Raw genomic sequence first — 23,601 nt, forward strand, 5'->3', positions numbered from 1 at the left:
GCCAGTACGCCATATTAAGTTAATGCATACTATTGCTTGCGAGCTTCTCCTCCTGTCTGTACGGTCATTTCTCTACTGTGCGACAGAGAGTCCAGTGGTTATGACGCAATCGTTAGCCTATTTTTACAAAAACTGTTTCTACGGGGCCATAATGTAACATAGAAGGTAATGGAGCCCTTTATACATTGTCGTGTATGTTTAGAAATAAATTATGGACAAATGGAGTCTTTAACAGCTCAGATGTAAAGTTATTCGCTGTCAAAGTGACGCCAAAATGAATGGGAGTCAATGGGATGCTAACGCAAGTGAAGTTCTGCTACAAGATGGCGGCACGCGGCCGACTTCAACTTCCGGTCGACTTCCTTGGGCACTGTGCAAAACCAAAATGAAGGCCATGGCGGAACTGATGGAGGAAGGAGCCTGGATGGAGCCAGATGTCTGACCAACTGAGATGGAGCCGGGAGAAGTAGAGATCCAGGTGGAGCCGAGGAGTTGAAGACTCTGGGTGACACCTGGAGGGCCAATGTGAAGCAGCCTGGGGTGGAGCCTGTTGGAGTGAGGACAATGGCACCACTGGATGGAGGAGGAGCCCGGCGGAGCAAGAGGGGTGGAGGGTCAAGACATAGCCAGAGATCCAGATGACCGAGGCAAAGCCATAGCAACAATGGACCAAGGTGGAGCCAAGGGAGTGTGGACAAGGTGAAGCCGATGGGTTGGAGCCGAAGGCCGAGGTGGAGTCTGGGGCTCGGATCCCCGATGTTGACCTAGGTGGTCGGCACACCAGGGTGGAGCTGGATACCTGAAAGCCCAAGGCGAATCTGAGTAGCTGGGTGGAGCCACTGAAGTAGAAGCCGAGGAGCTGAAGAGAGCCAGCGGAGGTGGGTCAAAGGAACTGAATGTCGTTGTCAGAGAAGGATGGAGTGGGAGGCTGGGAGGGACCCGCAGCAATGAAGAAGACTTGAAGCTGGGACAAGCGGCATCCTTAAACTCCCCTTGTCAACTATCATCAGGCAGGGGAATTCGTTTTTTGATTTGAGAATTTAGATCGGGCCAGGAAAAAGAAATAAGTGTACTGTTGTGGTAATGTGTTTGATTTGCAAGGTCCAGAAACTCACTAGCATGGTCCTCAAGGGTAGGATCATCTGGGGTGAGGAGAAGGAGACGAACAGCTGGCAGATCCATATCGTTTTTCTTCTTTATTGTTTGTTTTGAGGGTCAGTTCTTATGTCACTGGTGTGGTTGCAAACAAGCACAAAGATAAAGATGAAGATGAAGGGAATATTCCATCCAGAATCTATATATAGTCTTTATTTACAAAATCAAAACACAGGATATCACAGGAGAAAAGCTAACCACACATAAACACAAACAAATAGAACCAACCAAGAGTAATTTAAACACAGGAGTATACATGATCCAAACAAAGGAAACTAGACAACTAACAACTAATAAAGGGAACAGAAACTAAAAAAAACACAAACATAACATAACTGTTACAATTATAGTGGTAGTAGTATTAATAGTTTTAATAGTATATTATGTAATATTATATATTATGTATACTAATGCTAAACTGACCACGAGGAAGCCACAAAATTACAGGTTTCTTAAAGCAAGAAACAGTTTTTGGAGTTTTACTTGGTGTGACTAATGACAAAGTATCCTTTAAATAAAGAAGGAAAAAATCTGAAAATTTGTATTAATCTTATGTGAAATTATGACCCCAAAATCTATAACTTAAAAAACTTAAAAAATAATGGTTCCAAAACAAGGTTTTCACATTGAAGAACCATTTTTGTTTCCCCAAAGAACCTTCCAGTGAACAGTTCTTAGAATAACCTTTTATTTCTTATAAGAACGTTTTAATAATCTAAAGAATGCTTTTCCAAGAACCTTTTATGGAATGGAAAGGTTTCATGTGTGTTGGATGTATTGAGGTATAAAACATTCCTTGTGCCTTAAAATTGACCTTATTTACTTTGTTAGTGCAAGTTAATACACATAAAAATACACATTGTCGTGGTAATCTTTAATCAAAATCTGAAAAGTTACTTCCGGTCTGGAATGGCGTTCCTTCTCTGATGACGTCAGTTTGACAACTTGGGTTGAAAATGCTTAAACCACTCCCCTCCAACTGTTAGTCTGCTATGAGCGAGAGATGGAGAGGAGGAGCGCTCAAGTAAAACCCTGCCCTCTATTCAATATTCTATTTCATTCTATTGGAAATACATCACAACACTGGAGAAAAGTCGTTTGCAGCTTCCAGTTCACTGTGACTTTAAAGGGGTCGTTCACCAAAAAATGAAAATTCTGTCATCATTTACTCCCTCAAGTTGTTCCATACCTGTGTAAATTTCTTTGTTCTGCTAAACACTAAGAAAGATATTTGGAAGAATGTCAGTAACTAAGCAGAGCTCGCCCCCCATTGACTAACATAGTATTTTACCATGGTAGTCAAAAATGCCTTCCTTTACTGTTGCTTTGGAAACTATTAGATAGTAATTAGCATCCAATTAGCAACGATAAAAAGGTACGGAGCCCGTAAAGGGACATAGTGGTGGAAAAAAATTAGATGATAGAAAAAATAATGTCAAATGTTTTGCGTTCCCGGAACGCAAAAGCATTGACAAATAATTTTCCCACCATCTCAGATTTTTTTTCTTCACCATGTCCCTTTAGGGGCTCCATACGTAATACAGAATGTTACATTCTAATTGAGTTCTAACTTCTATAACTTCTATCTTTCCAACTGAGCAGCCTTGTAACCATTTTGCATTGTAACCATTAACAGTGGTTTGCTACAACGTGGGACACACCCTAAAAGACAAGAGTGTGACAGTGAGGTTAAGAGAGAGAGTACAACAGCGTTGTAGGCTGTGTTGCAGCTATAGTTTAATAATAAAGTTCTGCACATGAAGACTTTTGAATATTTTAAAGCTTTATTTTAAATAAAAACATTTTGCTTTTAGCACAGACATGTTTAAAGCTCAAAGAATACTGTTTGTAGGCCAAAGTCCTGTCACACACACCCACTGTACTTTAACCTTGCAGCAAAAGTAGTTTTTATGGTTTTCATTCGACACTGATGTACACGCATCAACACAAACTCATAGGTTCCAGGTTTGTGTGTTCTTTAACTGCGCCCTGTAGCAAGCCTCACAGGCGATGGACAAACCCACAACCAAAGACACAAACTCCTCAAAGTTCACTTCTCCATCCCCATTGGCGTCCAAGTCCTTCATAATTCTGTCTATGGTGGTGGGATCCTTCTGAGACTGTAGGAAAAGAAAGAGAGTATAATGAGTTAAAGAAATGAGAGAAAGCTTCTATTTGGTCTGGATTTCCCATTCTTAGAAAATTAAATTTGTGAAAGAGAATGACAGAAGATCTTCACCTTGAGAAACCCAGAGAGCTCGTTTTCCATCAGGGTTCGGAGTTCACGGCGGGTCAGGGTGCCGCTCCTGCCCTCTTTTCCAGCGTACCGGTGGAAAACCATGATGAGGGACTCCATGGCAGTCTCTAGTTCGGAAGGCATGGCTGCTCACTGCTTGGGTTCAGCACTATAGAAGGCCGATATGAATCTAACATTAACACAACTGATCTTGACAATGCAGTTAAATGCTAAAAGAAACATCAGAATGAAGAGCTTACCGTTTAGGCGTCTGAGTGAAGAATTTGAGAAGTGCTAGTTATCTCTCTCAAGACTTTATAGGCTGCAGCCGAGCCCATGGGCAGGAGAAGCTCTTATCAGAGAAGTTGAGCAATTCATTACAGCACAGCATACCAATGTGTGTGAGTTAAGCGGACTTTGTGTGTTCAATGTAGATTGATTAACTCAAAATGGTGGACAGCAAACACCAGAAATTGCAAACTACTTATATATTTACTATGAGTTGACATATTCATATTGGCCAAGCTTTATAAAGTAGTTGTGCCTGCCACATAGCTAACAAGGATCCACATAGCAGCATACTAAAAACCTCTTAGCAACTGCATAGCAACACCCTCACCCACAACATTCCAACATAGTGAATAGGACCAATGATTGGATACTTTTCACATTTCCAGAAGTAAACTACACTACAGCATAGTACATTTCAATATAGAGGTTGACAATACGATTAAAATGCTTACTCTATTTGGAAAATATCACATAAAGTAAAATATATGTTAGTTGTAGCCTACCAAATACCACAAAGAATTATTTTGATTTCTTAACATGGTCACCTTCCGGTAATGACGGGAGAAACGAAGCTCAAGCTTTTCGAATCTCTGAATCAAATGAACCAATTGCTTCGCAAAATGATTCACTGTTTGAAAGAGCTCGAAACAACACCGCAGGCTGTCGACACCTGCTGGTCAAAACGGTTCAAGTGCATCGAAAACTCAGCCCAATAATTCATAATGCCACCTTTTACAAAACCATTGCATATGTTTTAGTGAAAGTGTCATCTACTAAATTTAAAAATAAATAATTAAAATGAAATAAGAACGTTCTGTATAATTCACGTTCTTTTATTAATGTAGGCTAATGCTTGTTTTGAGTTAGCTATTAAGCAGTGCATGTCACACTATGTCATTATATTTTTTGTATTATACACGTGTTAGTACTGTTTTATAATTTATAAAATTAATTTAAAATTAACATAGATTATAAAACTGAACCAGGGTCGGAATTTACATTTTTTTAAAACCAACTTCGAAACAACATGACGTAACGAAGCCTCGTTTTCTGAAATCACGCGAGTTTAATACAAGATCCGAATCACTGATTCGATGCGTAAATGTTTCGAAGCTTAAAAGGAACAGTGCTGCACAGTTTCGCCTTTTCAATTGCTTGTTTTACAATGCCATTTTAAAATGATTGGACAAGACTGTCAATTTGACTAAAATACGCTGATAATACCAAGAAATGCAAAAGCTATAAGTTGTGATATTAGACATACTGTGGTAGGCTGGTAATCCTGCTGCTGTGCTGATGGAGCGGACGTGCTCGTTGCCACGGAAACGGGATGCGGCCAGGAGAACGAGCGCGTTTGAAAGCATCTCCAGCTGCGTGCTGATGTAGCGACATCCTACTAACCCACATTTCAACCTGAAAGAGACAATGGCGGCCAACGGAAGATTTCCCCATTGACATATGATGGTCTGCTGCGAAGAAACGGAACATAAACGGTACATTTGCAAGATTTGTATAGAATGTATTTAATCCGCATCGTGCATGTGGCAATGTGATGCTTCGACGGCATGTGGCGTGTTACTGGTTTAATTGATTTAGCTGGCTGGAAACTGCAAGTAGGTTTACATTCATTGCAGTTAAATGTGTGTATGACGGTAAGTCGCACAGATTTGCGACATCAGTGCTCTCATATGAAGTACGGCAGGATCCCGTAATGGCGCCCAGATTTCAGGTGAAGGTAAGGGCGCTGCCGAACACAGCTCGAGCTGGTCTGCCGTATAGACCGGTCATACAGTCATCTGTGTAGGTCAAACCTCAGTCGCGTTTGTTTTGTAGTAAAACCACGTTAAATCTTTTGTATTGCGGGATGGAGTGACATATATGGCCGGTTGACATTGCTGAATGACCGCGTGCTGATAAAGAAGCCCATTAGTGTCTTCAAGCTGCTGTAGGCCTTCCTATGGCATGCGTAAAGGGAAATTGTTTGTCTAGTGCAAAGATATACAGTTAGGTTTTAAGATGACATTGCCAGTGTATGGGACAGGCCAGTGGTTAACTATAATAATGATAACCAGCTGTACTGTATACTGGGCATGTGATTATCAGAATCAATAAGAATCTTTTTGTCATGGTGGTTTCTAAAGGTCTTAACTCATTTGTAACGTGTTTTATTTGTGCATATGTTTTTTTGTGGTTTTGGAGATGCAAATTCTGAATATATGTGCTTGTTTGGAAAAAAACAGGTGTCAGATATGTTTGTGGTGCTGTTGCTCAGTCAATCTTCATACAGTCACCAGAAATATGTTTATAGCCTACTGTGTGTGTCTGATGGACAAGGTCATTCTTAAGATGATGTGGCTTTTACAGAGCTTTCAATGTCACCCAGCTGTCCGCTTAAATCATTAACATCAGGTCACTATCCATTTTTAAAGAGCATTGCAGGCTGGAAGCAGCGCACCAGAGACAGCTATTTATAAAGGTGTGCATGTTTCTCTCAGCAGCCAGGCAGCATGAAAATCTAGTCTCTTTACTCATTTTATATGCCTCTTTCCTTTTTCTTTAAATCAGTGTGCAACAGAAACATCATAATTCTTCATGGAGATGAAACATTCTGTCCCAAATATGACTTCAGCACCTAAATTTAACAATTATGTGGCTGTACCATGATCTGAATTTTCATATTATCATCATGGAAAGAGCTACCAGTTCAATTTTTTTATAATATGCATGGCTATTAAGGGATAAGGCCTGAAACCATTTGTTTCTGATTTTGAGGGGATGTTCAGGGTTATGACTGGGAATGTTGATCCAGGAGCATGTGGTACTGAGTTAATTGATGTTGTGATTGTTATACATACAAGTATATCAAGTTTTGCATTGTTCTGCATAAATAATGGTGTATTCAGGAAATATTTGGAAATTTTCTGATTAGTCTGCTTGCACCATTACAACAAAATACATTCATGGACATATACTACCATTCAAAAGTTTGGGCTGGGTCAGTAAGGTTTTTGAAAGAAATTAAAACTTTTAAGGGGCTGCGCCCTGCAGTCAGATTATTTGGATAGCGGCTGGTTCTGAAATAGATCTTCGTCTCGTGGTGCCATCTAATATTATCACCGTGTCTACACCAGATACGATTTTCTTTGCGTTGCAACGCACTACACTTTCTGCAACAGCTAAAAGTGAATGCGGCAAACTGACCATTGCAAAGCACTTTAACTATGTCAGAAATAGAACAGGGAATTCGTTTACTGTCGGGGATTTGTTGTTGTGTCGCAATTATTATCCATTTTAATAATCAATTATCCATTGGCTATGTTCTGGGCCGCCATCTAGTGGTGAAAAATTTTTTTTGGCTCAATGACAAACTTACTTGCTGACACCTGATCTACAGTATCAGATTTGACATACATTGTTACAAAATAATTCTATTTCAAGTAAATGTTGTTCCTTTGACCTTTCTATTCATCAAATGATCCTAAAAAATGTATCATGGTTTCCACAAAAATATTATGCGGCATAACTGTTTTCAACATTGGTAGTACTACTACTATGAAATATTTCTTAAAGGCACAATATGTAAAGTTTCACCGCTAGAGGTTGCTTATTCAAAACAAAGGCGTAGCTTTATTATGGCTTGATTTCACAGAATCATAGGAGGTGTTGTCTTCACGTCTACAGCCGGTGGAAAAGAATCAAGATGGGACTAGGGCAGAAATCATGTTCATGGATGAGATTATTAAAGGTGCCATCGAACGTTTTTTTACAAGATGTAATATAAGTCTAAGGTGTCACCTGAATGTGTCTGTGAAGTTTCAGCTCAAAATACCCCATAGATTTTTTTTAAATTCATTTTTTTAACTGCCTGTTTTGGGGCATAATTAGAAATGCGCCGATTCCGGTTGCGGCCCCTTTAATTGCTCTTGCTCTCCGCCCCCTCCTGAGCTCTTGACTCTATCATTGCATAAACAAAGTTCACACAGCTAATATAACCCTCAAAATGGATCTTTACAAAGTGTTCGTCATGCATGCTGCATGCATACATTGGATTATGTGAGTATTGAATTTATTTGGATGTTTACATTTGATTCTGAATGAGTTTGATAGTGCTCCGTGGCTAACGGCTAATGCTACACTGTTGGAGAGATTTATAAAAAATGAAGTTGTTTATGAATTATACAGACTGTGGGTGTTTAAAAAATGAAAATAATGACAGTCTTGTCTTCGTGAATACAGTAATAAATGATGGTAACTTTAACCACATTTAACAGTACATTAGCAACATGCTAACGAAACATTTAGAAAGACAATTTACAAATATCACTAAAAATATCATGATATTATGGATCATGTCAGTTATTATTGCTCCAGCTGCTATTTTTCGCTATCGTCCTTGCTTGTTTACCTAGTCTGACGATTCAGCTGTGCACAGATCCAGAAGTTAATACTGGCTGCCCTTGTGTAATGCCTTGAACATGAGCTGGCATATGCTAATATTGGGGGCGTACATATTAATGATCCTGACTGTTATGTAACAGTTGGTGTTATGTTGAGATTCGCCTGTTCTTCAGAGGTCTTTTAAACAAATGAGATTTATATAAGAAGGAGGAAACAATGGTGTTTGAGACTCACTGTATGTCATTTCCATGTACTGAACTCTTGTTATTTAACTATGCCGAGGTAAATTAAATAATTCTAGGGCACCTTTAATGTTAATATAGTATATGCAAGCAGAAACGAGGTTGCTGGAGTGATTGCTAATGAGAGACAAATGCGACACACGGCTCGAGAGCAGCGGAACTTTTATTATATCACAGTCGCTGCTTCCGCTTCTTCCGGTCAAGCGTATGTGGGGTAAAGCAGCGCTGTTTATAGGGCTGGGCGATATATGGAATGCTTTTGTCACGCGCATTTCGTCAGTAAAGCCGGTTCCCTGATTACCGCTAAATCGCCATCCATGCTTTCAAATGAAGTGGCATTTAATAGACAGAGCCGTAGTTCACTGACAAGCTACGCAATATCGCGTTCAATATCGACGGCGATTCATATCGATATTGAACGCGATATTGCGTGGCTTATCAGTGAACTACGGCTCTGTCTATTAAATGCCGCTCCATTTGAAAGCAGGTGATGGCGATTTAGCGGTAATCAGGGAACCGGCTTTACTGACGAAATGCGCGTGAGAATAGCATGCGATATATCGCCCAGCCCTAGCTGTTTATAATAATAGATACATTTGTGTGTTGAAAGTTGTTATAATGCTACTCTGCATTCACTCGGTGGCTACTATGAGACACTGTCACGATCACTAGTGAGAGTGCCCTAGTCAGCCACTAGAGGGCACTCCATCCTGGACTCTTGTTTTCACCCCTTGGACTACAATTCCCATACTCACCCCTGGACTCATTATCCCATTCATTGCACTCAGCTGTTTTGTGTTTCTTCATTAGTGTCTGCCTATTTAGTCTCTGTTGTTTCTGCCTTTGTTTGTGTTTTGTTGTATTGTTATGTGCACTGTTTGTTTCTCTGGCTTTTGTTTTTATGGACTGTGGATTATCTGGATTTTGACCCCTTGCCTGCATTTGGATTTACGCTTCTGGATTCCCCAATAAATACTTATGCTGCACTTGGATCTACCATCTTGTTCTTGTGTGTGCCCGTGACAGAACAAAACACCATTTAACAGATCCAGCGGCATGAGTTTTCGGATTATTCCCCCAGCCTCCATTGGGGAGCGGATGGCTTTATTTCGGGCGGTGGTGGCTCTGCGTCAGGAGGGGAGCGAGGTAGGGAGTTTTGCCCAGTTCTTTTGGACTATGGCGAGAGGGCTGCGGTACAATGATGAGGCGCTTAAAGGGGTGTTTAATGGATGCCTTGACGACCCCCTTCCTCAGTGGGAGTTGGAGGGGCTCCAGATCCTGGATTTTTGGATCTTTGTCCATTATCTCTCCCACAGAAGCCGTTGGGCAACCCACGCTCAGCCAGAGCCCGCTCCAGCCAGTGAGTCCACTCCAGAGCCCGCTCCAGCCAGTGAGTCCACTCCAGAGCCCGCTCCAGCCAGTGAGTCCACTCCAGAGCCCGCTCCAGCCAGTGAGTCCACTCCAGAGCCCGCTCCAGCCAGTGAGTCCACTCCAGAGCCCGCTCCAGCCAGTGAGTCCACTCCAGAGCCCGCTCCAGCCAGTGAGTCCATTTTGGGTGAGCCACCGCCTCACCCTCATAAGCGGAGGAGAAGGAGGAAAAGGGCTTCCTCCGTCCTACAAGGCCTGGAGACCACTCTAGAGATTGTTCGTTGGTTCTCCAAGCGCCTTGCCCTGCCGGCGCCACCGAAGCGCCTTGCCCTGCCGGCGCCACCGAAGCGCCTTGCCCTGCCGGCGCCACCGAAGCGCCTTGCCCTGCCGGCGCCACCGAAGCGCCTTGCCCTGCCGGCGCCACCGAAGCGCCTTGCCCTGCCGGCGCCACCGAAGCGCCTTGCCCTGCCGGCGCCACCGAAGCGCCTTGCCCTGCCGGCGCCACCGAAGCGCCTTGCCCTGCCGGCGCCACCGAAGCGCCTTGCCCTGCCGGCGCCACCGAAGCGCCTTGCCCTGCCGGCGCCACCGAAGCGCCTTGCCCTGCCGGCGCCACCGAAGCGCCTTGCCCTGCCGGCGCCACCGAAGCGCCTTGCCCTGCCGGCGCCACCGAAGCGCCTTGCCCTGCCGGCGCCGGAGCGGCCCCAGCCTGAGCACGCTGCCGTCCCAGAGCGGCCCCAGCCTGAGCACGCTGCCGTCCCAGAGCGGCCCCAGCCTGAGCACGTTGCCGTCCCAGAGCGGCCCCAGCCTGAGCACGTTGCCGTCCCAGAGCGGCCCCAGCCTGAGCACGTTGCCGTCCCTGAGCGGCCCCAGCCTGAGCACGTTGCCGTCCCTGAGCGGTTCCAGTCTGAGCCCGCTGCCTTCCCTGAGTCCTCCGCTCTCCCTGATACGGCCACGGAGACCGTTACCGAGCTGCCCGCTCTCCCTGATACGGCCACAGAGCACCCTTGGTCAGGCCTGCCCCCGCCATCCAAGCCTTCGGCCCTGCCGCCGCCATCCAAGCCTTCGGCCCTGCCGCCGCCATCCAAGCCTTCGGCCCTGCCGCCGCCATCCAAGCCTTCTGCCCTGCTGCCGCCGCCCAGGCCGCCAGTCCTGCCGCCGCCGCCGCCCAGGTCGTCTGCTCTGCCACTGTCAACCAAGCCTTCTGTTCTGCCGCCGTCAACCAAGCCGTCTGTCCTGCCACCGTCGTCCAGGCTTCCTGCCCTGCTGCCACTGCCCCGGCCGTTGGAACCGCTGGAACCCGCCTGGTCAGTTCCTCCAGTGCCGCCCTGGCAACCAGCCAGGACTCCAGACCCCAGGGAACCCGCCTAGTCAGTTCCTCCAGTGCCGCCCTGGCATTCAGCCAGGACCCCGACCCTCTTAGAGCCCCCGTGGTTCGTTCCACCGGCTCCCCCCTGGCCTTCGGTTGGGGGCTCTGGTCCTGGCCCACCATCCCTCCCCCTGATCCTCCTCCTGTCCACCTCCCTCCTGAGTTTTTGTGTTTTTCTTTTTTGTTTTCTGGTGGAGCGTCTGGTAGCCGCTCCTTTGAGGAGGGGTAATGTCACAATCACTAGTAAGAGTGCCCTAGTCAGCCACTAGAGGGCACTCCATCCTGGACTCTTGTTTTCACCCCTTGGACTACAATTCCCATACTCACCCCTGGACTCATTATCCCATTCATTGCACTCAGCTGTTTTGTGTTTCTTCATTAGTGTCTGCCTATTTAGTCTCTGTTGTTTCTGCCTTTGTTTGTGTTTTGCTGTATTGTTATGTGCACTGTTTGTTTCTCTGGCTTTTGTTTTTATGGACTGTGGATTATCTGGATTTTGACCCCTTGCCTGCATTTGGATTTACGCTTCTGGATTCCCCAATAAATACTTATGCTGCACTTGGATCTACCATCTTGTTCTTGTGTGTGCCCGTGACAGACACTTGTTGCGCACTGCATTAAGCTAGATCTATATTAGGCATGGTAGAACATGTACTTGCTGTAAATCAAGAAAATGAGATTCAAACAATAAGACTTACTGTGTTTAGCTATATAACACGAATAGTTTTTTGTCAAATAATGTATCCATCCAAACAGTTGCTCGCCTGTCTCATAAAACACATATTAAAGCGTCTTTGGTGTTTCCATGGTTTCTACAAAATAAAAATCTAGGGTAATGTGTGTATGATGTCATTGATAGGCGACATCCTGGATAAAATTGCTTATTTCTCTGGATTTAAACATTCTTGGAAACATTTGGGATAATGAAAGTACACAAGTTAACAAATTATATAACATTGTTCTAGAGGTTTTTGGATATTTTAATCCAAACATCTTACATATTGTGCCTTTTAATTACCAATTCAGCATATGTTCCCTATGTCTTTCTAGGACTTTTGTGTTACTTCCTGTCCCTAGTGCCATGTTTGTAGTTGGTTGTATTTTTCCATGTTGATGAGTCTGATTGTTCCCAGTGGCCTGTTGCATGAAGCTAGTTGAACAAACAGAGTAGTTTTAGAGTTGACAAGACAGCCTGGTTTAGATCAGGTTCAGCAGGCTCACAACCCTCGATACATGTTCTCTTTCAACTCAGGGTTTGATCCAGAGTTTGTGATTAACTGTGCGCATCTGAAAGTGTGATATGTGAAGCAAACTCATATTGTACATTTTAATAAAACCCCTGCACTTAGATCCATATCTCTGCTTGCCATCTCTTCCACTCCTGCTCATCTTTCTTCTTTCTTTTCCCCTCCATTTCTCCTTTCAGTCCAATATGAAGAGTATGGAGCAGGAATTGCAGTGTCCTGTGTGCAAGGACATTGTGAAGCAGCCAATTGTACTTCCTTGCCTGCACAGCGTGTGTCTCATGTGTGCCTCTGAGGTGCTGGTTCAGAGCGGGTACCCTCAGCCCGAGCTCCCCCCGGAGCCCAACTCACCCGCTTCCACCCCCAACATGCGGTCCCCGCGGCAGATGCGTAGACCCTTGCCTAAGTCTGACCGCGTGGACCGGCTGTTGCGTTCAGGTGCGTAAAGACAAGAAACCGTATGCATCATCTCGAGTCAAGTCAATGTAAACAGGTTGATATATTCAGTTTATTTCACTGGGTGTATGATAATCAGTTTATCTCACTGTATGTATGTGTTTAGGCTCTGGGACGTACCCAGGTCGCAGGCGAAAGGAAGGCCCTCCAACTGTCATGCTTTTCCCTTGCGCCCCCTGTGGGCGAGATGTAGAACTAGGTGAGAGAGGATTGGCTGAGTGCATGAGGAACCTTACACTGGAGAGAATTGTAGAAAGGTAATATACACATTCAAATACATTCAAGTAAATATATTTAATAAATTATATTTGTAATGAAATTTAAAAAAAGAATATAGATACAAATGCTCTAAATGACAGACTAATATCAAGACAATTGAAAATTATAATAATAATATCTGGGCATTATAATATATACTTATTTCATTAGTGATCTAGTTATCGTAAACAGGATTTTAAATACACAATTTAATATTATATTGTTTAATAAAATATATATTTTTTCAGCATTTATGCTTGTTTTATTAGTGACATAGGAATCCTAAATAGGAACTTAAATACACAATACAATATTGTGTTGTGTTACATAACTGTAATGAAATTATAATATAATATAATAATATATTTGCTGCATTTATGCATATTTGATTAGAGAATTAAATATAATTTTAAATACATTTAATAAATGACTATTATATTTTAATATTATATAATAGTAATATTATATTTGCAATGAAATATAGTATAATTTAAGCATTTACACTAATTTACTTATTTGATTAGTGACCTAGTATATATAATATATAATATAATAAATATGATATAATATCAGCATTTAAACTTATTTACTTATTTAATTAGAAACTTAATAATCTTAAATAGAATCTTAAATAAACAACTTACCCAGTGTGATTACTATATCTACATGAATAAATCTGCATACAGGCAAACAAACAAACGCCTCACTGTAGGTCCTGCCTTTTCTCTTGCCTTCTCTAGGTACAGGCACACAGTGAGTCTGGGCAGTGTGGCTGTGATGTGTCAGTTCTGTAAACCCCCACAGGCCCTGGAGGCCACTAAAGGTTGTTCAGACTGCAGAGCCAGCTTCTGTAACGAGTGCTTCAAACTCTACCACCCCTGGGGGACTCCCCGCGCCCAGCACGAACACGTTCAGCCCACCCTGAACTTCAGGCCAAAGGTGAGCAGCTTCTTCTGTGCCGCCCAGGATTACTACTTGATTGCCTCTCATACCTTGAGGTCCAGGATCTGATAACAAATTATTTAACATGAAACTGCATTTGCAAGCCATTTTACTTCCATAATATGATTCATTTTCAGGTGAAACAGAATATTTGCAAACTGCATATGCGGATGCAAATTTTATCCATCATAAAGTTTCTTTCCACCTCTCTAGGTGTTGACATGTCCAGAACATGATCAGGAGAGGCTGCAGTTTTACTGTAAGTCATGTCAGATGCTTCTTTGTTCACTTTGTAAACTGCGCCGAGTCCATGCGGGTCACAAGATCGCACCCATCACCCAAGCCTACCAGAGTCTCAAGGTATGTTTTCAATTCATCTCTATTTTAATGGTGTACCTGGAATAAATGACTGTATCATATTAAGTTTCCATGTTTTTTCTTCTAAAGAAATTGATTTAATACATTTTTAAAAGCCAAGGATGTGCAAATAAACAAATGTACATAAAAATATATATATATTTTTTTATTTTTTTTTTTAAATGAAACAACAGTGCCCCCTAATGGCAGTGCCAATGCAGTACCATACACAGTTAATGTATAGTTGTATAGAGTAAGGAGCACCTTAAAAGGGATATTCACCCAAAAATGAAAAATCATCCCATGATTTGCTCACCCTCAAGCCATCCTATGAGTATATGTCTTTCTTCTTTCAGACGAACACAATCAGAGTTATATTAAAAATATCCTTCCAAGCTTTATAATGGGAGTGAATGGCGCTCCTGATTTTAAAGTCCAAAAAAGCGCATCTATCCATCATAAAAGTAATCCATATGACTCCAGGGGGATAATAAAGGCCTTCTAGAGTGAGGCGATGGGTTTTTTGTAAAAAAAATAAAAATAAAAATCCATATATAAAATTTTATAAACCAAAATAACTAGCTTCTGGCAGACGGCCTATGCAAGTTGAGTTAGAGTGACCTCTGATTTATTAACCCCCTGGAGCCACATGGATATCTTTTATGATGGATAGATGCACTTTTTTGGAGTTCAAAATCAGGAGCACCATTCGCTACCATTATAAAGCTTGAAAGAGCCAGTATATTTTTAAATATAACTCCAGTTGTGTTAATCTGAAAGAAGATATTCATGTACGCTTAAGATGGCTTGAGGGTGAGTAAATCATGGGATAAATTAAATTTTTTGGTGAACTAACCCTTTAACTACAACAATGGGGGGAAAAGTGATCATGTGATCAGATGAGTTTATCCCTCACAAACATTTTGCACAATGATGTTAAGTTTGTTTAGCTGTGATGTGCAACTCTATTCACCGCATGTCTTAGATCAATGGTTTGTAAACTTTTGTAAAGCCAATAAATTGCCAGTAAACACACTCCATTGTGGGTGATCCTTCTGTAGTGAGTTATTTTTACTTTAACAGGGATGGTTCTTCTTTAGGATGGCACGATTTAAAGAACATGATAGGTAATTGAATCATCCGTTGAGCATAAAAACAATACATAACAATCACAATGGCTTTTGAAAGCTTTTGAAGATCTGAACAAAAATGGGATGCATTGCAATGTCATTCTGTCATTCTTGCCACTAAAACATTCCAGGGATGAAAGTGCTTTTATATTTTTATGAATGATTATAAATGCATGAATAAAAAAAACATTTCTTCCATGCATATTTGTTGAAATATATCAACATCTTGCCTGATCTTTAAATTAATCTCTTCATTTCAGAAAGAGAAAGTTGAACATTTTTTACATTGTGTTTTGGTAAACCCTAGGACAAGATCACCAAGGAGCTGAACTACATTCTGTCCAATCAAGACATGGTGTTGACTCAGATCACTCAGTTGGAGAGTGCTGTCACTCAAACTGAGGTACGCCCACCTTTTCATCTCTGTCAGAAAAGGAATGCAGGTGTTTGATGCGCTGAGCAATTGTCTGTGTGCATGAATGCAGGTGAACAGCGTATCAGCCAAAGAGCAGCTCTCTCACTGCGTGAAGGAGATAATGGCGCTGCTAACTGAGAGACAGACAATGCTGGCTCAAGCTCTGGAAAGCTCGCGGCAGAGAAGGGCAGAGGCCTTGGCCAATCAGGTGGCTGAAAAACGCAGCCTGCTGGAGCACGCCGGCTTGATGGCTTTCACTCAAGAGCTGCTCAAAGAAAATGACCCATCGAGTTTTGTGCACGCGGCCAGATTAACACACAACAGGTGGGACGACTTACTATCTGCTGATAATACTAATGCCAGAATTTGAAAACACTGGACTATTATTTCTCTTTTTCTCAGATTGGCCCAGTCTATTGAAGCTATGCAGCGTTTCTCTCTCTCTGCCGATCCCTCATTCCGTCACTTCCAGCTTGATGTTTCCAGAGAGCTCAAACTCCTCACAGACCTGAACTTCATTCAGGGTAGGAACACTTGTAACACTTGTTTACACTTGTAAATGTGTAGAATACAACAGGGCTAAAATATTATGAGATTTCCTTCAAGCGGTGTAATAAGCTTTCAGAATCTTTTTCTGTATTTTTATAAATGAACAGATTTTAATGACAGAAAACACTGTCTGCAGTGTAACTAAAGGTGTTTTTACACACGGAGAAACCTTTCCGTAGTTTCTAGAACTATTGGCGGAAGTAACACGCTTTTTGGTGTGTTTGCACTGCAGGAATTAGGAATGATTTTAGTGCTAGGAACTACTTTTGGGGGGACTAAATTAGCTCCTACTTCAGAGTAGGATCTAACCCAGCACAATAGGAACTACCAGTGACATAAGTGTGCACTGATTGGCCGAACGCACGTGAAACACCAGTACCCACCATTTAAAAAAAAAAAAGCTGTGTACACACACAGATTATAGACAAACTAACTCTACGAACATGGGAAACAGTGATAGATGGACTTCAACCTTGACGCTAAGGAGACTTTGGACCAAGCAAAACATGATTATGTTTTGATTATGACATTGGGCATCAACCACACGGCAAACGCAAATACTTTTTCACTTTTTCATATGTCTACTTTCTTTGTATAACAGTTCTATCTAATAACATATTAGAAAGGACTAAGGGTGTAACGATATATCACAGTACGATATTTCGCGATGCAAAAATGTTACGAAAAATGTTACGATATGTAGAGTGGTGGCGATACTTTTACGATACGACGGCAGTCTAATCCTATTGGTTGAGCTGCCGACATGACCTACTCTGCAACAGCGTCGCGTGTGCTTTCATCGCAGTTGCAGAAAACCCGTCTTCTTATAAGTCCGACGTCTGGCAGCATTTTGGTTTTCCAGTCACGCGACAGGACGACGGTAAAAAAACACAAATATAGCTTTGACACTTGTCAAAGTTATATTACAGTCACGCTGCATGTTATTAACACAGAGTGGGAAATGGAAAGTGTCATGCTTCTGACTCGCCCGATTTTTTTAATCAAACACTGGAACTAATACAGCCAAAGTTTTAAAAGCGAGCTTGAAAGTGCTCCTCGTAGTACTGCTGTTGTTACTGACAACGCATGCAACATGGAGGTTGCAGTGAGAGAAGCCGGGTTGTCACCGCATGTTAAGGGTGTGTCTCAATCAGCTCTCTAGTTCAGTAAGTGTTTTGCACACACATTGAATCTTGCACATCGAATCTTGGAAGCAGGTTTAAATGTTTCTCGTGTCAGTCTCTTGCTTGGTCGCATGAGAAAAGTCATGGCATTCTTTCACCGCAGTACCACAGCAACAGCTGTGTTCATGGAAAAGCAAAAGATGCTTTGCTTTATGAAGTTCTGTCTTAAGCTTCTTAATTCTAAGTTCATGTTAAATTTAACATTTTTTTCAGTGACAGACAGACCTATTCAGCTGTTAATTTGAATACAGAATGTTTAATATTAAACCTTGAAATGTGATCTTGTATGTACAACAAAGAAAGTTACTGAAATTTGTTAATGTTTTTTAAATAAATCTGTTATTTGAATTTGTTTTATTTTTAAATTTTGATACGTACCGTATCGTGACCTCAGTATATCGTTATACCCCTAGACGGGACTGTTAATCAGATAAACTAATGGAGAATAGGAACGCTGTGTGCTGCTCTGGCATTCTCAGCGACGTCAGAAAGAAAGTCAGTGGGTTACATCACTTCAGAGTTCCTACTGGCGGTGCAAATGCAACCAGGAAAATGGCCTTCAGGGAACTATTAGTGGTTGGAAAACCAGCCATGTGGCTAGTTCCTATAACTAAGTTCCTAGAACTCTAACTCTAGCCAAAAATGACCTATCCCATCAGCCCCTCTCGCTCCTGTGATCGACACCCAGCGAACCCTTGCCTACGACCAGCTCTTCCTCTGTTGGCGGTTGCCTCAAGACTCCACTCCTGCCTGGCATTTTTCTGTGGAATTCAGACGGCGTGGGGTGGTTCCAGGGGGCGGGGCAAGAGGAGGGATTCACGGGGGATTGGCTGCCGCTCGCTGGGGCTGGCAGAGATTGGAGGAGGTGACCGGGACCTGCGCGGTGATTGACAGGCTAGAGATGGACAGTGTGTATGTGCTGAGGGTGAGAGGCTGCAATAAGGCCGGCTTCGGAGAATACAGTGAGGAAGTATATTTACACACACCACCAGCTCCAGGTATGAAGTTTTTTTCAACAAGACTTGGTACAAACAGAATTCATTCCCAAATGATAGTCATCTGCTCATCAATTCTCTTTATCTTTTTTCTTTTTTATCCATTCCCATCTCTCTTCGTCTCTCCAACCTTTGGTTTTTCCATTGTTTTGTTTCCCAGCTTTATTGACAACAGCTCTATACTGCCACCTTCCCTGTTTCCTTTTTATAGCCCTCAAAACTCTTTCTGTTTTTGTATCTTTATTCTTGTTTATATTTGCCTCATCTTTTTATTATTTAAGCCATTTATTCTTTAATTCACCAGTATGTTTATTTTCCACGCAAAACCCTCGATGTAGTGAAATATTTTGAACTGATGTGAATGTTGACCCATCCGCTTTGTAAATGTGGCCACAAGCAAACCTTAATGCTGTGTAATGTTTATTAATATTAACACATTAAATGGAGGCCCATGTTACAAATAATAATCCAAGGTTTGCAACATCCAGACAGAAGGCAGATGTTCATGACAAAATTGTAACTGGAATGTAGCTAATATTATAAAGTATTACACATTTTTTTTTCCAATTTTTTTTTATTTTAAACATCTATACTTGTTTCTTTTCACACTTCAAGCCTTTTCACACTTCAAGCAGCTCACCGAGTGTGACACAAATTTTCATCATGCATAGTAAAAGATTAAAAAGAAACATTTAATAAATAATTTATTAATAAAACATTAATACTTTTATTCAGCAAGTACAAAATAAATTGATCAAAGTGACAGTGAGGACATCTGTGATGTTACAAATGAGTTCTATTGCATATAAATGCTGTTCTTTTGAACTTTCTATTCATTTAAGGAATCTTGAAAAAAGAAAAAAAAAATGTATCACAGTCTTCACAAATATTAACCAGCACAATCTTTTTCTACATTAATAATAAGAAATGTTACTTGAGCAGCAAATCATCATATTAGAATGATTTCTGAAGGATCATGTGACACTGAAAATTCAGCTTTGCCATCACAGAAATAAAATACATTTTAAAATACATTCAAATAGAAAATACACTTTTTCTTATCTGCCTGTCTGCTTGAATGCAAATCTTCCTCCTTTTTGCAGTCTTGATTTCACCCTGCTATTCCCAGAGTGCATTTCTTTGTCTTCTTTCCTTGTTTACTGCTTTCCTGATTGCTGTTTTTATGCTATGTCCTCCTTTTGCATATATCTCCTATTCTTCCTTTTCCACCCACTCTTACATCCCTCCGTTTGGTGCCTTAATTCTGTGTCCCTCTTTCCCCTCTTCTTCTATCCTTCTCAAAACTTCTCCCGTATTCCCTCGCTGTTGTCTCCCTCCGCCTCTCTGACAGTGTTGAATTTTTACCTGGACTCTCGTTGGGGTCTGCATGCGGACAGACTGGTGGTGAGTAAGGAGCAGCGTTGTGCCCGCAGTGTGCCTGGTCTGTCCCTGCTGCAGGCCGCCGATCGGGCCCTCACTTCCTGTCACCTGACAGCGGATCTGCTTGTGGGTGATGTGGCCATAACGCAGGGCCGACACTATTGGGCATGTTCAGTGGAGCCCGGCTCATATCTGGTCAAGGCAAGTTCTGCAGCAAAGGAAAACATTAACCGTCTTTCCCGTACCTCCTTCTGTATCACTTTTTCCTTTCATTTTTTCTGTCTTTGACTCTTCTCTCTATATTCTACAGGTTGGAGTGGGCCTGGAGTCCAAACTTCAAGAGTGGTTTCATCTGCCTCAAGACATGGCTAGTCCAAGGTAAGTACAAAATCTCAGAAATTAACAAAGGGAGAGGACAGAAAATAAACATGAGTAGAGAATGTAAATATGTTAATGTTAAGGTATGACACTTTCAGTTCTGGTTTTATTATGACCAAAACTACTGAAATTATTTTGAACTAATACAATCGAAATAAAAAGCTCAACAGATTTTGGGAATATGATATGCTGCTTTCAAGTGCACCTGGGAAACTTGTACCTCAAAGTCGGGCGTTTGTTAATAAAGTATCACACATTCAAATCGGAAACATGGCAGTAGTCTAAACAATAATTATATAATAAAGAATAAACCCAAATAACCACATCGGATTTTAAAAATCTCCCTTATTTATACATGTGTACACAACAAAATGTGAAAGCTTGAATGATTGTTATGGGTGTTGCTGTATAGACGAAGCGAGTACGGAAATCCACAATGATACAGGCTTTATTAGTAATCCAGGAACAGGTAGACAGCATAACACACATAAGATAAACAAGAGAACTGACCAGGAGTGCAGGGAGTGAGTCCAAACTTAAAGGGAGTGCTAACGAAGACAACAGGTGCTGGGAATCCAGGGAGACTGGAAGACTGATGAGGGAAGTGCAGACAGGTGTGTAGAACAGGAGGATGCTGGGAACTGGAGTCCAGGAAGGTACCATACCATACAGACTTGCTCTCTGTTCACTGTTTTTTATATATAGATTATACATAAGATATTAGATATAGATAAGATATCTATATCAGGGGTTTTCAGACTTTTAGATGCCACAGACCCCTATATGTTGTCTCATGTGAGGGACTTCCATCCTAAAATTTAAAAGGCAGCTATAACTTTTTATTTATAAAGACCCAAAGATGTGTAAAATATTTGGAAAATATTTAGTTTATTAATGTTTTTTTTACTCACTATAGTACTATGCTGTGTATTATTATTAATTTATTATTATAAATTAAGTCTAATTTTTATTATTTATTTTAATCCATTTCTTTATTTTATTTAAATTTTATAATTAATTTTCATTTATTTTTAAATTATTTTTATTCATTTGCTAATATAAAAATATTTTATTTTAATATATTTATTTATTTTATTCATTTATTTATTTATTTAAAATGTCTATATTAATCAATTTTTTTATTTATTTTAATCTTTTTATTATTGTTTTTTTAATCTTATAGTTTATTTATTTTAACATTTTTTTCCCCTAAACATTTCCACGGACCCCCTAGCACTTTCCTGTGGCCCCTAGAAGTCCCTGGACTCAAATTTGAAAACCTCTGATCTATATTATAGATCAGTGTCTCCACCATGTTCCACATGTGAAATGGAGGCAGTTCTGGCCTAATGGTTAGGTAGTCAGACTTGTAACCAGAAGGTTGTGGGTTCGAGTCTCAGTACCGGCAAGAAATGTAGGTGGGGGATTGAATGAACAGCGCTCTCTTCCACTCTCATTACCCACAACTTAGGCACCCAATCGCTCCCAAGCAAAAATCACAGCAACAATCGTTCGTGTGTGTGTTCAATACTCACTACTGTGTGTGCACTTGGATGGGTGAAATGCAGAGCACAAATTCCGAGTATGGGACACCATACTTGGCCTCACGTCACTATCACTATCACTATTACTACCCCTTTTAAAAGGCACAATATTTCCAATTGAAGTGGAAAATGGATGGTACTTGATTTCAACCAATTTTCATGTCGCCTTTAACCTCATCTTCTCTGTCTGCTAGATATGATCCAGACAGCGGCCATGACAGTGGAGCCGAGGATTCATCAGATTCTCCTCCCCCTTTCTCTTTCCTCACAATGGGCATGGGCAAGATCTACCTGCCCTCCTCCCCCAACTCCCATCACGGCAATGCTAATTACCGAGAGTCTGGCTTCACCAATGGCAACGGCCCTTCTTCTCCAAATGGTGTCACCTATCCACTGCCTCCGAGACTAGGAATTTGTCTCGACTTTGAGAAGGGCCGTGTCACGTTTTACGATGCCCACTCTCTCCGCCCACTATGGGAGGGACCTGTGGACTGCTCCGCCCCCGTATGCCCTGCATTCTGTTTCATTGGAGGCGGAGCTCTGCAGCTACAGGAGCTGGTAGCCAATCGCAACGCAAATCAAACCCCTGTTAGACGAGTCACCATTCAATCACGTGTTACCAAACTGAACTGAACTCTGATTGATTGTTTTTATAATTCGATTTTAAGAGATGGTTGTTTTTAATTGCACCCAACATAAACCTCTGCTTATTTTCCTTTTCCTTTTGAGAGGCCTTTATTGCTGCTTTGCTTGCTAAATTATAAACCTCTTCAACTGAATTATGAATGTGGTGATGCCACTTATATACCCATGAAAATGCATATTCACATATATATATATATATATATATATATATATATACACACACACACACACACACAATATATATATATATATATATATGGAAAAATATATATTTCCCAACCAATCTCTCTGTGTAGGAAATGTGCCTCAAAGTTTTTTTTTATACTAGATTTCTTTCAAACTGTGTATATTATAGTGATATAATATACCTTGTATTAAAGTGTTTTTGTTTATTAATCTCCAAACAGAGCAGAAATTCCAGACTGTTACACAAGGCCTCATTTTATAACCCACAATGCTATCGTAAACATCTGCTCTTTTAACCTCTAGCCATGTGCTGTCAAGACAGATCTGTCAAACTCTTTCAGCTGTCAACTTGAGCATTTACAATGATATTTACTCAACATACGTCTAATGCCAGACCAAATGCTTCTCGCTGCTGTTTTGCCTTAGATGGTTAAGAAGAATTTTGATTTGTTGAAATATGTGGCTTCTAGACTGCAGTCGGTATATAAAAGGACTTTTTCTTAGGGCACGCTCACCTTGTAGCTTACACAAATATTTCTTTTGAATTCCCATATGCTATTGGACAATTGGAAAATATTTAAAGCTTAAATGAATTAAGTGAAGCTTCTTCTTAAGAATGAAAATCTTTAATGCATTAGATTGGAAGTGCACTGCTTAACTCAATATTTATGTGATTAAAAGTGTATATGTGTGTGATGCACAAACCCCACTATTATAAATCACCTTATGCAAATTCATACTAAAGCTTGTAGAGAATATTTTTTAAGAGTTTGAATCATGTGCTTGATTTCAGTCCAGCTTAAAGCTTTAGAGTGTAGTTTGAATCTTGCTGGAGAGAATGGTGGCTTTTGCCTGCTGGTAATAAATAATTCTAATAAATAA

At 41.2% G+C, this 23,601-nt stretch overlaps 2 protein-coding genes across 4 annotated transcripts; one reads left to right on the top strand and one right to left on the bottom strand.

The window, feature by feature from the left end:
* Positions 1-2,920: 2,920 nt before the first annotated feature.
* On the bottom strand, positions 2,921-3,803 carry s100a10a (S100 calcium binding protein A10a). Its single transcript, XM_067411151.1, has 3 exons — positions 3,652-3,803; positions 3,395-3,560; positions 2,921-3,275 (listed from the first exon to the last, which is right to left on the bottom strand). Exons 2-3 carry the CDS (start codon positions 3,533-3,535, stop codon positions 3,108-3,110), a joined length of 309 nt encoding a protein of 102 aa, XP_067267252.1. The 5' UTR covers positions 3,536-3,560; positions 3,652-3,803; the 3' UTR covers positions 2,921-3,107.
* Positions 3,804-5,073: 1,270 nt separating this feature from the next.
* trim46b (tripartite motif containing 46b) lies at positions 5,074-22,678 on the top strand. Of its 3 annotated transcripts, XM_067411150.1 has the most exons (12): positions 5,382-5,417; positions 12,483-12,738; positions 12,863-13,013; positions 13,755-13,953; positions 14,170-14,316; positions 15,751-15,846; positions 15,929-16,182; positions 16,261-16,382; positions 18,251-18,589; positions 19,938-20,167; positions 20,277-20,344; positions 22,083-22,678. In XM_067411150.1, the coding sequence occupies exons 1-12, from the start codon at positions 5,394-5,396 to the stop codon at positions 22,519-22,521; spliced, it is 2,325 nt and encodes a 774-aa protein (XP_067267251.1). In that variant the 5' UTR covers positions 5,382-5,393; the 3' UTR covers positions 22,522-22,678. The 3 variants fall into 3 exon arrangements, with proteins under 3 accessions (XP_067267249.1, XP_067267251.1, XP_067267250.1); XM_067411148.1 differs by lacking the exons at positions 5,382-5,417; positions 19,938-20,167; positions 20,277-20,344; positions 22,083-22,678 and adding exons at positions 5,074-5,175; positions 18,747-19,549; XM_067411149.1 differs by lacking the exons at positions 19,938-20,167; positions 20,277-20,344; positions 22,083-22,678 and adding an exon at positions 18,747-19,549.
* Positions 22,679-23,601: the final 923 nt, after the last annotated feature.

The sequence above is a fragment of the Chanodichthys erythropterus genome, chromosome 15 (assembly GCF_024489055.1).
Source record: "Chanodichthys erythropterus isolate Z2021 chromosome 15, ASM2448905v1, whole genome shotgun sequence".
NCBI lineage: Eukaryota > Metazoa > Chordata > Actinopteri > Cypriniformes > Xenocyprididae > Chanodichthys > Chanodichthys erythropterus.

Bases quoted from the DNA above. Each gene is read 5' to 3' on its own strand.
- s100a10a (XM_067411151.1), bottom strand. From the start codon at position 3,535: ATGCCTTCCGAACTAGAGACTGCCATGGAGTCCCTCATCATGGTTTTC. The intron at 3,276-3,394 runs GTGAAGATCTTC...CTTTTCCTACAG, and splicing joins AGCTCTCTGGGTTTCTCAAG to TCTCAGAAGGATCCCACCAC.
- trim46b (XM_067411150.1), top strand. From the start codon at position 5,394: ATGGCGCCCAGATTTCAGGTGAAG. The intron at 13,954-14,169 runs GTGAGCAGCTTC...CCACCTCTCTAG, and splicing joins CCCTGAACTTCAGGCCAAAG to GTGTTGACATGTCCAGAACA. The intron at 15,847-15,928 runs GTACGCCCACCT...GCATGAATGCAG, and splicing joins GTGCTGTCACTCAAACTGAG to GTGAACAGCGTATCAGCCAA.